This window comes from Pristis pectinata, chromosome 24 (assembly GCF_009764475.1).
Source record: "Pristis pectinata isolate sPriPec2 chromosome 24, sPriPec2.1.pri, whole genome shotgun sequence".
Lineage (NCBI taxonomy): Eukaryota > Metazoa > Chordata > Chondrichthyes > Rhinopristiformes > Pristidae > Pristis > Pristis pectinata.
The window spans coordinates 33082834-33096729 of NC_067428.1; the positions used below are offsets into that span (position 1 = coordinate 33082834).

The 13896-nt window shown below is 37.8% G+C and overlaps 1 protein-coding gene across 50 annotated transcripts in view; it reads left to right on the top strand.

Annotated features, from left to right (window-relative positions):
- LOC127582580 (mucin-16-like) overlaps positions 1–13896 on the top strand; it is a 92650-nt gene that overhangs the window by 33868 nt on the left and 44886 nt on the right. For 35 of the 50 annotated variants that reach the window (XM_052037962.1, XM_052037963.1, XM_052037986.1 and 32 more), the window contains 24 exons: positions 926–952; positions 1413–1528; positions 1623–1690; positions 1974–2143; positions 3176–3202; positions 3670–3785; positions 3881–3948; positions 4238–4407; positions 5439–5465; positions 5939–6054; positions 6149–6216; positions 6514–6683; positions 7636–7662; positions 8130–8245; positions 8342–8409; positions 8701–8870; positions 9902–9928; positions 10389–10504; positions 10599–10666; positions 10956–11125; positions 12156–12182; positions 12649–12764; positions 12861–12928; positions 13211–13380. In XM_052037962.1, coding sequence (XP_051893922.1) covers positions 926–952; positions 1413–1528; positions 1623–1690; positions 1974–2143; positions 3176–3202; positions 3670–3785; positions 3881–3948; positions 4238–4407; positions 5439–5465; positions 5939–6054; positions 6149–6216; positions 6514–6683; positions 7636–7662; positions 8130–8245; positions 8342–8409; positions 8701–8870; positions 9902–9928; positions 10389–10504; positions 10599–10666; positions 10956–11125; positions 12156–12182; positions 12649–12764; positions 12861–12928; positions 13211–13380 — 2286 coding nt within the window. The remainder of the gene's footprint in view (positions 1–925; positions 953–1412; positions 1529–1622; positions 1691–1973; positions 2144–3175; positions 3203–3669; positions 3786–3880; positions 3949–4237; positions 4408–5438; positions 5466–5938; positions 6055–6148; positions 6217–6513; positions 6684–7635; positions 7663–8129; positions 8246–8341; positions 8410–8700; positions 8871–9901; positions 9929–10388; positions 10505–10598; positions 10667–10955; positions 11126–12155; positions 12183–12648; positions 12765–12860; positions 12929–13210; positions 13381–13896) is intronic. The other 15 variants (XM_052037967.1, XM_052037989.1, XM_052037969.1 and 12 more) reach the window with 13 other exon arrangements.

Below are 13896 nucleotides of genomic sequence, written 5' to 3' on the forward strand. Positions count from 1 at the left end.
AACAAATCCACACAAGTCCTTCACCAGTTCAACTGCTGATGGTTCAGGCTACTGGGGAGGTGTGGAAAGAACAGGCATTTTCCCTACAGGCAGAACAGTCCATGGGAAGCAAACTGCAGAAGTACTGAATGTGTATCCAAGGCAATATGTCTTCATTCTTGTAAATTTTGAGACAAATTAATAGGAAGAAAGAAAAATTGTTTCATATACAGGAGATATATATTGAATAAATTCATGTTGATAGCTATTAAGAAAGACTTTGAACCTTGATGATCATTTCCGATATGAGAGATATGCCAGTCATTTAGATCAACACTATCCATGAAACTAGCCACCCAAGGGAAGGTACAGACACACTCCTAATATTTACCCTCTCACCAGATCTGCTTTGAACATGGAGGTGCCCATTGACATCATCATGTTGCAATCTCTTTGACATATTTACACTCATTTGAACTCCAATATACACATGCCCAGCTCCAAATTATTCACATTAAAATGTTCATTAAATCTTAATAAACGTTAAACTGTTACAGGCTTCATCATGAACAGATCAGGAAGGACTACAAACAGAACATTGTGCCCTTTTTCAAAAGCAACATGAAGCTAATTTTCAATCTTGCTTTCTACAGCCAGCCTTCACACCAACACACTGCTTCAGTAATCTGACACCCCAGAAAAATGTCTTACTTCCTGACAAGTGCTTCAGGTGCAGATGAAAAACAAATTCCTTCAGAAATGTAGAAATGAAGCTGCATGTATACTGGTGAACTGGGGAAATAAAACAGTCCCGCTTCAATAACTAAGTGCTTGGCCACTGGAATTTTATATTATATTAAATAGGTGACATTAATTTCTGCTAATTTATGCAGTAGGGTCAGGTGCAATATGGTTTTCTGACAACTCAATCTTTCTTTGTTTCCAGATTACGGGGAGATACCCACTGTCATCGGTGAGTATGGGATTGTGTTGTATTTTATGGGATATGTTTGCCTATTCCCTCTGCTACTGACAGTTGCATCTCCCTTATTGTTCAAAATTATCATTTGATGCATGAAATGATGATTTGCCTTTAGTGTATACAGCATTACAGAAAGAATGTGTGAGAAATGAATGAATTGAAAATGTTGCTTGTTGATAGAAAAACATGTTTCTGGATGTTAACAACCCAATAGTAGTTTTGATATCTACTTCTCATTCCTTATGGCAGGAACATTTGACAAACCCTCCTGCCAACATCTTGGTGCTGAATTCCACTGAACAAATGGAGCAAATATTTGCTTCAGATTACATTTGTATCATTCGATCTGTTGTTTCAGCTGTATAGCATTCCAGCAATGGGAAACTGTTCTTGAAATACAGTACAATCGTGCTACTTTCCAGGTGATAAATTGTGTCCACTATTTCCACAGTTCCACTTGATGAAGCAAATGCCATCACCTACAACGTGACGTTCATTGTAAACAATCTTACATCTGAAGATGTTGCTTCAATCTCCCCAGAAAAGGCAGGCATGATTGCAGCTGAGGTGAGAAAGGTCTACATTAGTTTTCCAGTGATATGTTACCTCATCGTTTCCGTTTCACTTCTCATTCTGACACAATTTTTGTTATTGCCCACAGCTCACAGACCTGTTCAAGAACAGCAAGATCAATGCAACGTTCTTAAAATGTGCAGTACAGTCTTTCAGGTAACACATGATCATACTAATATTAAATAATTAAAATTGCATTCTGTGCAAGTCCAATTGTAACAACACTGTGATATGCAACACATGCAATACCCAAAAATCTCAAAATGGTATTTCCCCCAATAACATTGCAGAGTCAATATAGATTCTAACTGAGGTTTGTGTTGACCATTCATTCAGCTCTTCAAATTACCAACAATAACATCTTCATTGTGGTCTTGCTGACCCTGAAATGCACGAGAATGTTTAATATTTATTCTAAACTTCTTTTGCTTTTCTGCAGAGAGGTAATGGATGTCAGACCCAGAGTGACAGCTAATTGTTCATTCAAAAATGAGTCTGCCATGGAAGGCATTGACAGAGAACTTGTTTATCAAGTATTTGAAGAGGAGACCAAAGACATTTCCACACTTGGGCCATACGAATTGGAGAAATACAGCCTCTATGTAAATGGTATTTATCCACCCGTTTCTTCATTTCCCTTTATCTTCTACTTCACCCAGTCTATATATGTGATGACTTGTAGAGGTCACAGCACCACAATCAGGTGCAAGGCAACAAATCCACACAAATCCTTCACCAGCTCAACTGCTGACTGTTCAGGCTCCTCTTGAAGCCTGGAAGGAACAGGCAATTATCCTCACTTACAACATTGTTCATGGAAAACAAACAGTGGAGGTAATTAATGTGTAGTCAAGACAATCTTATAAATTTTGAGATAAATGGATAAGAAGAACTAAAAACAAAAATACATAAAAACTTCTGGAGATATATTGAATAATTCCAAGTTCATAAGCATCATGAAAGACTTTTAACCTACATCATTACCTCGCTCTTGAGTCACCAATAACTTTGATTGACACTTCCCATGAAACAAGCCACATCAAGGAAGACACAGACACACTTCCAATGTTTACCATCTCATCATCTCTGCATTGAGCATGGAGTTGTCCATTGTCACCATCACGTGGTAATCCACTGACATATTTCCACACACAGTCACAGGTTCATTCACCGTCCAATATACTGTACACATCACCGATTCCAAAAGACTCACAGTGAACATTTCTGTGAAGCTTAATCACTTTTAAACTGTTACAGGCTTCAAAATTAACAGCTCAGGAAGGATGACTTGTGAATATTTTCTCTTTTCAAAACAAATCTGAAATTAATTTACAGTCTTGCTTTCGATAGCCAGCCTTCACACCAACACTCTGCTTCACTAGTTTAACATCCTAGAAAAGATATTTTAAATTCCTGAAAAATGTTTAAACTGCAGGTCAAAAAAAATTTCTTTAATTGTTAAAATGAAACTGAGTGTTGTTGAACTGATGAAATACCACAGACCCCGATGTTGAATAACTAAAGGCTTGATGACAGCCATTCTATTAGAAATTAAATAAGTGACATGATTTCCAAGTTATTACTGCAGTATGTTGAATTGCAAATGTGTTTTCTGACAACTCAATCTTTCTTTGTTTGCAGATTATAGGAAGATTCCCACTTTCATTGGTGAGCATGGGTTTCTATTGCATTTTATGGGATAATTTTGGCTATTCTCTATGTTCAGGACTGTTGCAAGTTTATCATTTGATACATGCGAAATGATAACTTTTCTTTTGAGTAAATCGGTTAACAGAAGGCATTAAGGTGCAAGGTAGTCTGAAAAATGAATGAATTGCAAACTTTGCTAGCTGATAGAAAAACACGTTTCTGTTTGGTAACAAAACCAAAGCAGTTTCGATATCTACTTCTCATCACTTATGGCAGGAATAATTGACAAATTATCCTGGCGACATCTTGGTGCAGAATTCCACTGAAGAAATGCAGCAAACGTTTACCTCAGATTACATTTGTATTTCTCAATCTGTTCTTCAAGCTGTACAGCATTCCAGCAATGGGATACGGTACATGATTCTTGAAATACAGTATAATCCTGCTACCTTTCAGGTAACAAATTGTGTCCTCTACTTTCGTAGTTCCAGTCGAGGAACAGCATCCCATTCATTACAACTTGACCTTTGTTGTAAACGATCTGAGATTTGAAGACGTTCAATCATACCCATCAGGAAAGGCGAGCCTGATTGCAGCTGAGGTGAGAGAGTGTATGAGTTAGTTTTCCGGTGATATGTTACCTCAGTATTCAGTTTTTACAAATTATTCTGACATAATTTTTGTTATTGCCCACAGCTCACAGACCTGTTCAAGAACAGCAATATCAATGCAACATTCTTAAAATGTGCAGTAGAGTTATTCAGGTAACACATAATCACGTTAATATTAAGTAGTTAACTTGTATTCGACGAAACTCCTATTGTAAAGGTGTTGTGATATGCAACAAATGCAATATCCTAAAATCTCAAAATGGTATTTTCCCCAATAACATTGCAGAGTCAATATAAATTCTAACTGAGGTTTGTACTGACCATTCCTTCAGCTCTTGAAATTATCAACAACAACATTTTCATTGTGGTCTTGCTAATCCTGCAATCAATTTGGCAATAAAAATTTTAACATCTAATCTAAACTTCTTTTGTTTCTCTGCAGTGGGGTAACGGTTGACAGCACCAGAGTGACAACTAATTGTTTATTCAAAAATGAGTCTGCCGTGGCAGGAATCGACAGAGAACTTGTTTATCAAGTATTTGAAGAGGAGACCAAAGGCATTTCCACACTTGGGCCGTACGAACTGGAGAAATACAGCCTCTATGTAAATGGTACTTATCCACCCATTCCTTCATGTTTCTCCTAGTCTTCTATTTCACCCAGTCTATAGCACGTGATGAATTGCATAGATAACAGCACCACTTCAGGTGCAAGGCAACAAATGCACACAAGTCCTTCACCAGCTCAACCCCTGACAGTTCAGGCTCCCAGTGAGGCCTGGAAGGAACAGACATTTTCCCGTACTTACAACATAGTTCATGGAAAACAAACAGTGGAGGTAATTAATGTGTAGTCAAGACAATCAGCTGTCAATCTTATAAATTTTAACATAAATGAATAAGAAGAACCAAAGAAAATATATAACAACATCTGTAGTTTTATTGAATAATTCCAAGTTCATAAGCATTATGAAAGACTTTTAACCTAGATTATAATCTCGTTCTTGAGAGATTCATCAATAACTCTGACTGACACTATCCATGAAACAAGCCACATAAAGGAAGACACAGACACACTCCCAATATTTACCATCACACCAGCTCTGCACTGAGCAGGATTTGTCTATTGACACCATCATGTGACATATTTCCACACACACTCACAGGTTCATTCACTGTCCAATATACACATCGTCGATTCCAAAAGCCCCACACTGAACATTTCTATAAAACTTAAACACCTTTAAACTGTTCCAGGTTTCAAAATTAACAGGTCAGGAAGGATCACTTATGGAATATTGTGTCTTTTGTAATCAAATCTGAAATTTACTCAGAGCCATGCTTTTTAAAGCCAGCCTTCACACCAACACTTTGCTCCACTAGTATGACACCCCAGACAAGTTTTCTTTACTTCCCCTGACAAGTTTTTAAGACAGAGATGAAAAACAAATTCCTTTAATAAAATGAAAAAATAAAACTGTGTGTTGTTGAACTCATGAACTACCACAGTCCTCAATGTTGAATAGCTGAAGGCTTGACGACTGCCATTCTATATACAATAGGTGACCTGATTTCCTAGTTATTAATGTAGTACGTTGAATTGTAATTGCATTTTCTGATGATTAATCTTTCTTTGTGTCCAGGTTACAGGGAGATACCCACTATCATTGGTGAGTATGGGTTCCTGTTGTATTTTATGGGATACCTTTGCTACTCTGCACACTTGTGACAGTTGCATTTACCTTCTTCTTCACGTTCATTATTCGATACTTGTGAATTGATGACTTGTTTTTTAAGTAATTAGCATCATAGAAGTCATCAAGATTCCAGAGTGTCAGAAAAATGAATGACCTGAAAACCTTGCGTGCTGATACGGAAACATGCTTCTGTTTGTTAACAAACCAAAAGCAGTTTTGATATCTACTTCTGTTCATTGTGGAAGGAACAATTGACAAACCCTCCTGGTGACATCTTGGTGCAGAATTCCACTGAACAAATGGAGCAAACATTTGCCTCAGATTACATTTGTATTTCTCGATCTGTTGTTTAAGCTGTACAGCATTCCAGCAATGGGAAACTGTTCTTGAAATACGGTAGAGTCGTCTACTTTCCAGGTCATAAATTGTGTCCTATATTTCTACAGTTCCAGTCAAGGAAAGAAAACCTAATCATTACAACGTGACGTTCACTGTAAACAATCTGAAGTTTGAAGACATTCAATCAAATCCATCAGAAAAGGCGAGCATGATTGCAGCTGAGGTGAGAGAGTGTATGAGTTAGTTTTCTGGTGATATGTTACCTCAGCATTTAGATTTTAGACCTTATTCTGATGATTTTTTGTTTTTGCCCACAGCTCAAAGACCTGTTCAAGAACAGCAAGATCAATGCAACATTCTTAACATGTGTCATAGAGTCATTCAGGTAACATATAGTCACATTAATACTAAATGGTTAAAAATACATTTCACCGATGTCCTATTGTAACGGCACTGCAATATGCAACATATGCAACACATGGAACATCCTAAAATCTCAAAATGGTATTTCCCACAATAACATTGCAGAGTCAATATAAATTCTAACTGGCGTTGGTGCTGACCATTCCTTCAGCTTTTGAAATTATCAACAGCAATTTTCAGTCTCATCTTGCTAATCCTGCAACATACCTCACACGACAATGTTTATTTTTTATCCTAAACGTCTTTTGCTTTTCTGCAGTGGAGTAACAGTTGACAGCACCAGAGTGACAGCTAATTGTTCATTCAAAAATGAGTCTGCCATGGAAGGCATCGACAGAGAACTTCTTTATCAAGTATTTGAAGAGGAGACCAAAGACATTTCCACACTTGGGCCATACGATTTGGAGAACCACAGCCTCTATGTAAATGGTACTTATCTACCCATTCCCTAATGTTTCCCCTTGTCCTCTACTTCATGCAGTCTATAGTGCGTGATGTCTTGTAGAGGTCACAGCTGCAAGATTTGGTGCAAGACTACAAATCCACATAAGCCCTTCACCAGCTCAACTGCGGACGGTTCAGGATACTGGGGTGGTGTGGACATGTCTTCTTTCTTGTAAATTTTGAGACACATTAATAGGGAGAAATAAAAATTATGTGTCAAATCCAGGAGTTGTATCGGATAATTTGTTGTTCATATCCATGATAAAGACTTTGAACCTTGATGATCACTTCCTATATGAGAGATTCACCAGTCATTTCGATTGACACTATCCATGAAACTAGCCACCTAATGGAAGGCATAGATACACTCCCAAAATTTACGATCTCACCAGCTCTGCACTGAACATGGAGTTGCCCATTGACATCATCATGTGGCAATCTGCTTACAAACTTCCACTCATTCAAAGTCCAATATACACATGCCTGACTCCAAATTATTCACATTAAAAAAAGTAAATTAAACCTTAATAAACATTAAACTGTTCCGGGCTTCAACATGAACAGATCAGGAAGGACTGCAAACAGAACATTGTGCCCTTTGTCAAAACCAACGTGAAGCTAATTTTCAATCTTGCTTTCTACAGCCAGCCTTCACACCAACACACTGCTTCAGTAATCTGACACCCCAGAAAAATTTCTTACTTCCTGACAAGTGCTTCAGGTGCAGATGAAAAACAAATTCCTTCAGAAATGTGGAAATGAAGCTGCATGTATACTGGTGAACTGGGGAAATAAAACAGTCCCGGCTCAATAACTAAGTGCTTGGCCACTGGAATTTTATATTAAATTAAATAGGTGACATGATATTCTTGTTACTAATGCAGTAGGGTCAGGTGCAATATGGTTTTCTGACAACTCAATCTTTCTTCGTTTCCAGATTACAGGGAGATACCCACTGTCATCGGTGAGTATGGGATTCTGTTGTATTTTATGGGATATGTTTGCCTATTCCCTCTGCTACTGACAGTTGCATCTCCCTTATTCTTCAAAATTATCATTTGATACATAAGATGATGATTTGCCTTCAGTGTAAATAGTGTTATAGAAAGAATGAAGATTGTGTGAGATATGAATGAATTGAAAACTTTGCTTGCTGACAGAAAAACATGTTTCCGTTTGCTAAATAACCAACTGCAGTTTTGATATCTACTTCTCATTACTTATGGCAGGAACGATTGACAAACCCTCCTGCCAACATCTTGCTGCAGAATTCCACTGAACAAATGGAGCAAATATTTGCCTCAGATTACATTTGTATTTCTCGATCTGTTGTTTAAGCTGTACTGCATTCCAGCAATGGAAAACTGTTCTTGAAATACGGTACAGTCATGCTACTTTCCAGGTCATAAATTGTGTCCTCTGCTTCCACAGTTCCACTTGAGGAAGCAAATGCCATCAGCTACAATGTGACGTTCACTGTAAACAATCTGACATCTCAAGAAATTGCATCAAACTCTCCAGAAAAGGCGAGCATGATTGCAGCTGAGGTGAGAAAGTTTAACAAATTAGTTTTCTAGTGGAACATTACCTCAGTGTTTCCTTTTCACTTCTAATCCTGACACAATTTTTGTTGTTGCCCACAGCTCACAGACCTGTTCAAGAACAGCAAGATCAATGCAACGTTCTTAAAATGCGCAGTAGACTCATTCGGGTAACACATTATCACATTAATATGAAATAATTAAAATTACATTCCACAAAAGTCCAATTGTAGTAGTGTTATGTTATGCAACACATGCAATATCCGAAAATCTCAAAATGGTGTTTTACAGCAATAACATTGCAGAGTCAATATAAATTCCAACTGACGTTTGTGCTGAACATTCCTTCAGCTTTTGATATTACCAACAACAACATTTTTAATGTGGTTTTGCTAACCCTGCAATCAATTTAGCATTGAAATGTTTAACATTTATCCTAAACTTCTTTTGCTTCTCTGCAGTGGGGTTACAGTTGACAGCACCAGAGTGACGGCTAATTGTTCATTCAAAAATGAGTCTGCCATGGCAGGAATCGACAGAGAACTTGTTTATCAAGTACTTGAAGAGGAGACCAAAGACATTTCCACACTTGGGCCATACGAACTGGAGAACCACAGCCTCTATGTAAATGGTACTTATCCACCCGTTTCTTCATGTTTCCCTTTGTTTTCAGCTTCACCCAGTCTATAGTACGTGAAGACTTGCAGAGCTCACAGCACCAGAATCAGGGGCAAGGCAACAAATCCACACAAGTCCTTCACCAGTTCAACTGCTGATGGTTCAGGCTACTGGGGAGGTGTGGAAAGAACAGGCATTTTCCCTACAGGCAGAACAGTCCATGGGAAGCAAACTGCAGAAGTACTGAATGTGTATCCAAGGCAATATGTCTTCATTCTTGTAAATTTTGAGACAAATTAATAGGAAGAAAGAAAAATTGTTTCATATACAGGAGATATATATTGAATAAATTCATGTTGATAGCTATTAAGAAAGACTTTGAACCTTGATGATCATTTCCGATATGAGAGATATGCCAGTCATTTAGATCAACACTATCCATGAAACTAGCCACCCAAGGGAAGGTACAGACACACTCCTAATATTTACCCTCTCACCAGATCTGCTTTGAACATGGAGGTGCCCATTGACATCATCATGTTGCAATCTCTTTGACATATTTACACTCATTTGAACTCCAATATACACATGCCCAGCTCCAAATTATTCACATTAAAATGTTCATTAAATCTTAATAAACGTTAAACTGTTACAGGCTTCATCATGAACAGATCAGGAAGGACTACAAACAGAACATTGTGCCCTTTTTCAAAAGCAACATGAAGCTAATTTTCAATCTTGCTTTCTACAGCCAGCCTTCACACCAACACACTGCTTCAGTAATCTGACACCCCAGAAAAATGTCTTACTTCCTGACAAGTGCTTCAGGTGCAGATGAAAAACAAATTCCTTCAGAAATGTAGAAATGAAGCTGCATGTATACTGGTGAACTGGGGAAATAAAACAGTCCCGCTTCAATAACTAAGTGCTTGGCCACTGGAATTTTATATTATATTAAATAGGTGACATTAATTTCTGCTAATTTATGCAGTAGGGTCAGGTGCAATATGGTTTTCTGACAACTCAATCTTTCTTTGTTTCCAGATTACGGGGAGATACCCACTGTCATCGGTGAGTATGGGATTGTGTTGTATTTTATGGGATATGTTTGCCTATTCCCTCTGCTACTGACAGTTGCATCTCCCTTATTGTTCAAAATTATCATTTGATGCATGAAATGATGATTTGCCTTTAGTGTATACAGCATTACAGAAAGAATGTGTGAGAAATGAATGAATTGAAAATGTTGCTTGTTGATAGAAAAACATGTTTCTGGATGTTAACAACCCAATAGTAGTTTTGATATCTACTTCTCATTCCTTATGGCAGGAACATTTGACAAACCCTCCTGCCAACATCTTGGTGCTGAATTCCACTGAACAAATGGAGCAAATATTTGCTTCAGATTACATTTGTATCATTCGATCTGTTGTTTCAGCTGTATAGCATTCCAGCAATGGGAAACTGTTCTTGAAATACAGTACAATCGTGCTACTTTCCAGGTGATAAATTGTGTCCACTATTTCCACAGTTCCACTTGATGAAGCAAATGCCATCACCTACAACGTGACGTTCATTGTAAACAATCTTACATCTGAAGATGTTGCTTCAATCTCCCCAGAAAAGGCAGGCATGATTGCAGCTGAGGTGAGAAAGGTCTACATTAGTTTTCCAGTGATATGTTACCTCATCGTTTCCGTTTCACTTCTCATTCTGACACAATTTTTGTTATTGCCCACAGCTCACAGACCTGTTCAAGAACAGCAAGATCAATGCAACGTTCTTAAAATGTGCAGTCGACTCATTCAGGTAACACATTATCACGTTGATATGTAATAATAAAAAATACATCCGCAAAATTCATACTGAAAAGACACTACGATATGCATCACATACAATATTCAACACTCTCAAAATGGTATTTCCACCAATAACATTGCAGAGTCAATATAAATTCTAACTGAGGTTTGTGCTGATCATTCCTTCAGCTCTTGAAATTACCAAATACAACATTTTCATTGCAATCTTGCTAACCCTGCAATCAACTTGGCACTAAAATGTTTAATATTTATCCTAAACTTCTTTTGCTTCTCTGCAGTGAGGTAACAGTTGACAGCACCAGAGTGACAGCTAATTGTTCATTCAAAAATGAGTCTGCCATGGAAGGAATCGACAGAGAACTTCTTTATCAAGTATTTGAAGAGGAGACCAAAGACATTTCCACACTTGGGCCGTACGAATTGGAGAACCACAGTCTCTATATAAATGGTAATTATCCAACCATTCCTTAATGTTTCCCCTTGTCTTCTACCTCACGCAGTCTAGATGGTGATGACTTGTAGAGGTCACAGCTGCACGATCAGGTGCAAGGCAACAAATCCACACAAGTCCTTCACCAGCTCAATGCTGACAGTTCAGGCTACTGGGGAGGTGTGGAAAGAACAGACATTTTCCTCACTGGCAGAACAGTCCATGGGGAAACAATTTGTAGAAGTATTGAATGTGTATCCAAGGCAACATCTCTTCATTCTTGTAAATTTTGAGACAAATTAATAGGAAGAAAGAAAAATTATGTTTTATATCCAGGAGATACATATTGAATAAATTCCTGTTCATAGCTATTAAGAAAGACTTTGAATCTTGATGATCACTTCCTATATGAGGGATTGACCAGTCATTTAGATCGACGACGTCTATGAAACTAGGCACCCAATGGAAGGTACAGGCACACTCCCAATATTTACCGTCTCATCAGCTCTGCACTGAACGTGGAGTTGCCCATTGACATCATCATGTGGCAATCCGCTTGACATATTTCCACTCATTCAAAGTCCAATATACACATGCCCGACTCCAAATTATTCACATTAAAACGTTCTTGTACCTTTAATAATCATCAAACCGTTACGGGATTCAACATGAACAGATCAGGAAGGACTACAATCAGAACATTGTGCCCTTTTTCAACACCAACCTGAAGCTAATTTTCAATCTTGCTTCTATAGCCAGCCTTCACACCAACTCATTGATTCAATAATCTGACACCCCAGAAAAATTTCTTACTTCCTGACAAGTGCTTCAGGTGCAGATGAAAAACAAATTCCTTCGGAAATGTAGAAATGAAGCTGCATGTATACTGGTGAACTTGTGAAGCATAACAGTCCTGGTTCAATACCAAAGTGCTTGGCCACTGGAATTTTATATTAAATTAAATAGGTGACATGATATTCTTGTTACTAATGCAGTAGGGTCAGGTGCAATATGGTTTTCTGACAACTCAATCTTTCTTCGTTTCCAGATTACGGGGAAATACCCACTGTCATCGGTGAGTATGGGATTGTGTTGTATTTTATGGGATATGTTTGCCTATTCCCTCTGCTACTGACAGTTGCATCTCCCTTATTCTTCAAAATTATCATTTGATGCATGAAAAGATGATTTGCCTTTAGAGTAAATTGTTTCATTGAAAGAATCAGGATTGTGTGAGATATGAACGAATAAAAAAAGTTGCTAGCTGACAGAAAAACATGTTTCCATTTGTGATGAAACCAAAAGCAGTTTTGATATCTACTTCTCATTCCTTATGGCAGGGACAATTGACAAACCCTCTTGCAACATCTTGGTGCAGAATTCCACTGAACAAATGGAGCAAATATCTGCATCAGATTACATTTGTATTTCTTGATCTGTTCTTTAAGTTGTACAGCATTCCAGCAATGGGAAACAGTCATTGAAATACGGTACAGTCGTGCTACTTTCCAGGTCATAAATTGTGTCCTCTGTTTCCACAGTTCCACTTGAGGAACCAAATACCATCACCTACAACATGACGTTTATTGTAAACAATCTGACATCCCAAGAAATTGCATCAAACTCCTCAGAAGAGGTGACCATGATTGCTGCTGAGGTGGGAAAGTTTAACCGTTTAGCTTTCTAGTGATATATTACCTCAGCGTTTCTTTTCCACTTCTAATCCTGACACAATTTTTGTTATTGCCCACAGCTCACAGACCTGTTCAAGAAGAGCAATATCAATGCAACGTTCTTAAAATGTGCAGTACAGTCTTTCAGGTAACACATAATCATATTAATATTAAATAATTAAAATTACATTCTGTGAAAGTCCAATTGTAACAACACTGTGATATGCAACACATGCAATATCTGAAAATCTCAAAATGGTATTTCCCCCAATAACATTGCAGAGTCAATATAAATTCTAACTGAGGTTTGTGTTGACCATTCCTTCAGCTTTTGAAATTACCAACAACAACATTTTCATTGTGGTCTTGCTGCCCCTGAAATGCACGAGAATGTTTAATATTTATTCTAAACTTCTTTGCTTTTCTGCAGAGAGGTAATGGATGACAGAACCAGAGTGACAGCTAATTGTTCATTCAAAAATGAGTCTGCCATGGAAGGCATCGACAGAGAACTTGTTTATCAAGTATTTGAAGAGGAGACCAAAGGCATTTCCACACTTGGGCCGTACGAATTGGAGAAATACAGCCTCTATGTAAATGGTACTTATCCACCCGTTTCTTCATGTTTCTCCTAGTCCTCTACTTCACCCAGTCTAGATTACGTGATGACTTACAGAGGTCAAGGCACCACAATCAGGTGCAAAGCAAGAAATCCACATGTCCTTCACCAGCTCAACTGCTGACTGTTCATGATGCTAGGGAGGCCTGGAAGGAACAGACATTTTTCATTACTGACAACACAGTTCATGCTAAAACAAATAGTAGACGCATTGAATGTGTATCCAAAATGACATGATGTCAATCTTGTGAATGTCGAGATAAATTAATAGGAAGAACCAAAAAAAAATACAAGGCAGCTTCTCAAGACCGAATTCTCAAGATTGAATAATTCCAAGTTCATAAGCATATGAAAGACTTTTAACCTAAGTTATTACCTCGCTCTTGAGAGAGTCACCAATAACTTTGAAGTACATTATCCATGAAACAAGCCACATAAATGAAGACACAGACACACTCCCAATATTTACCATCTCACCATCTCTGCATTGAGCATGG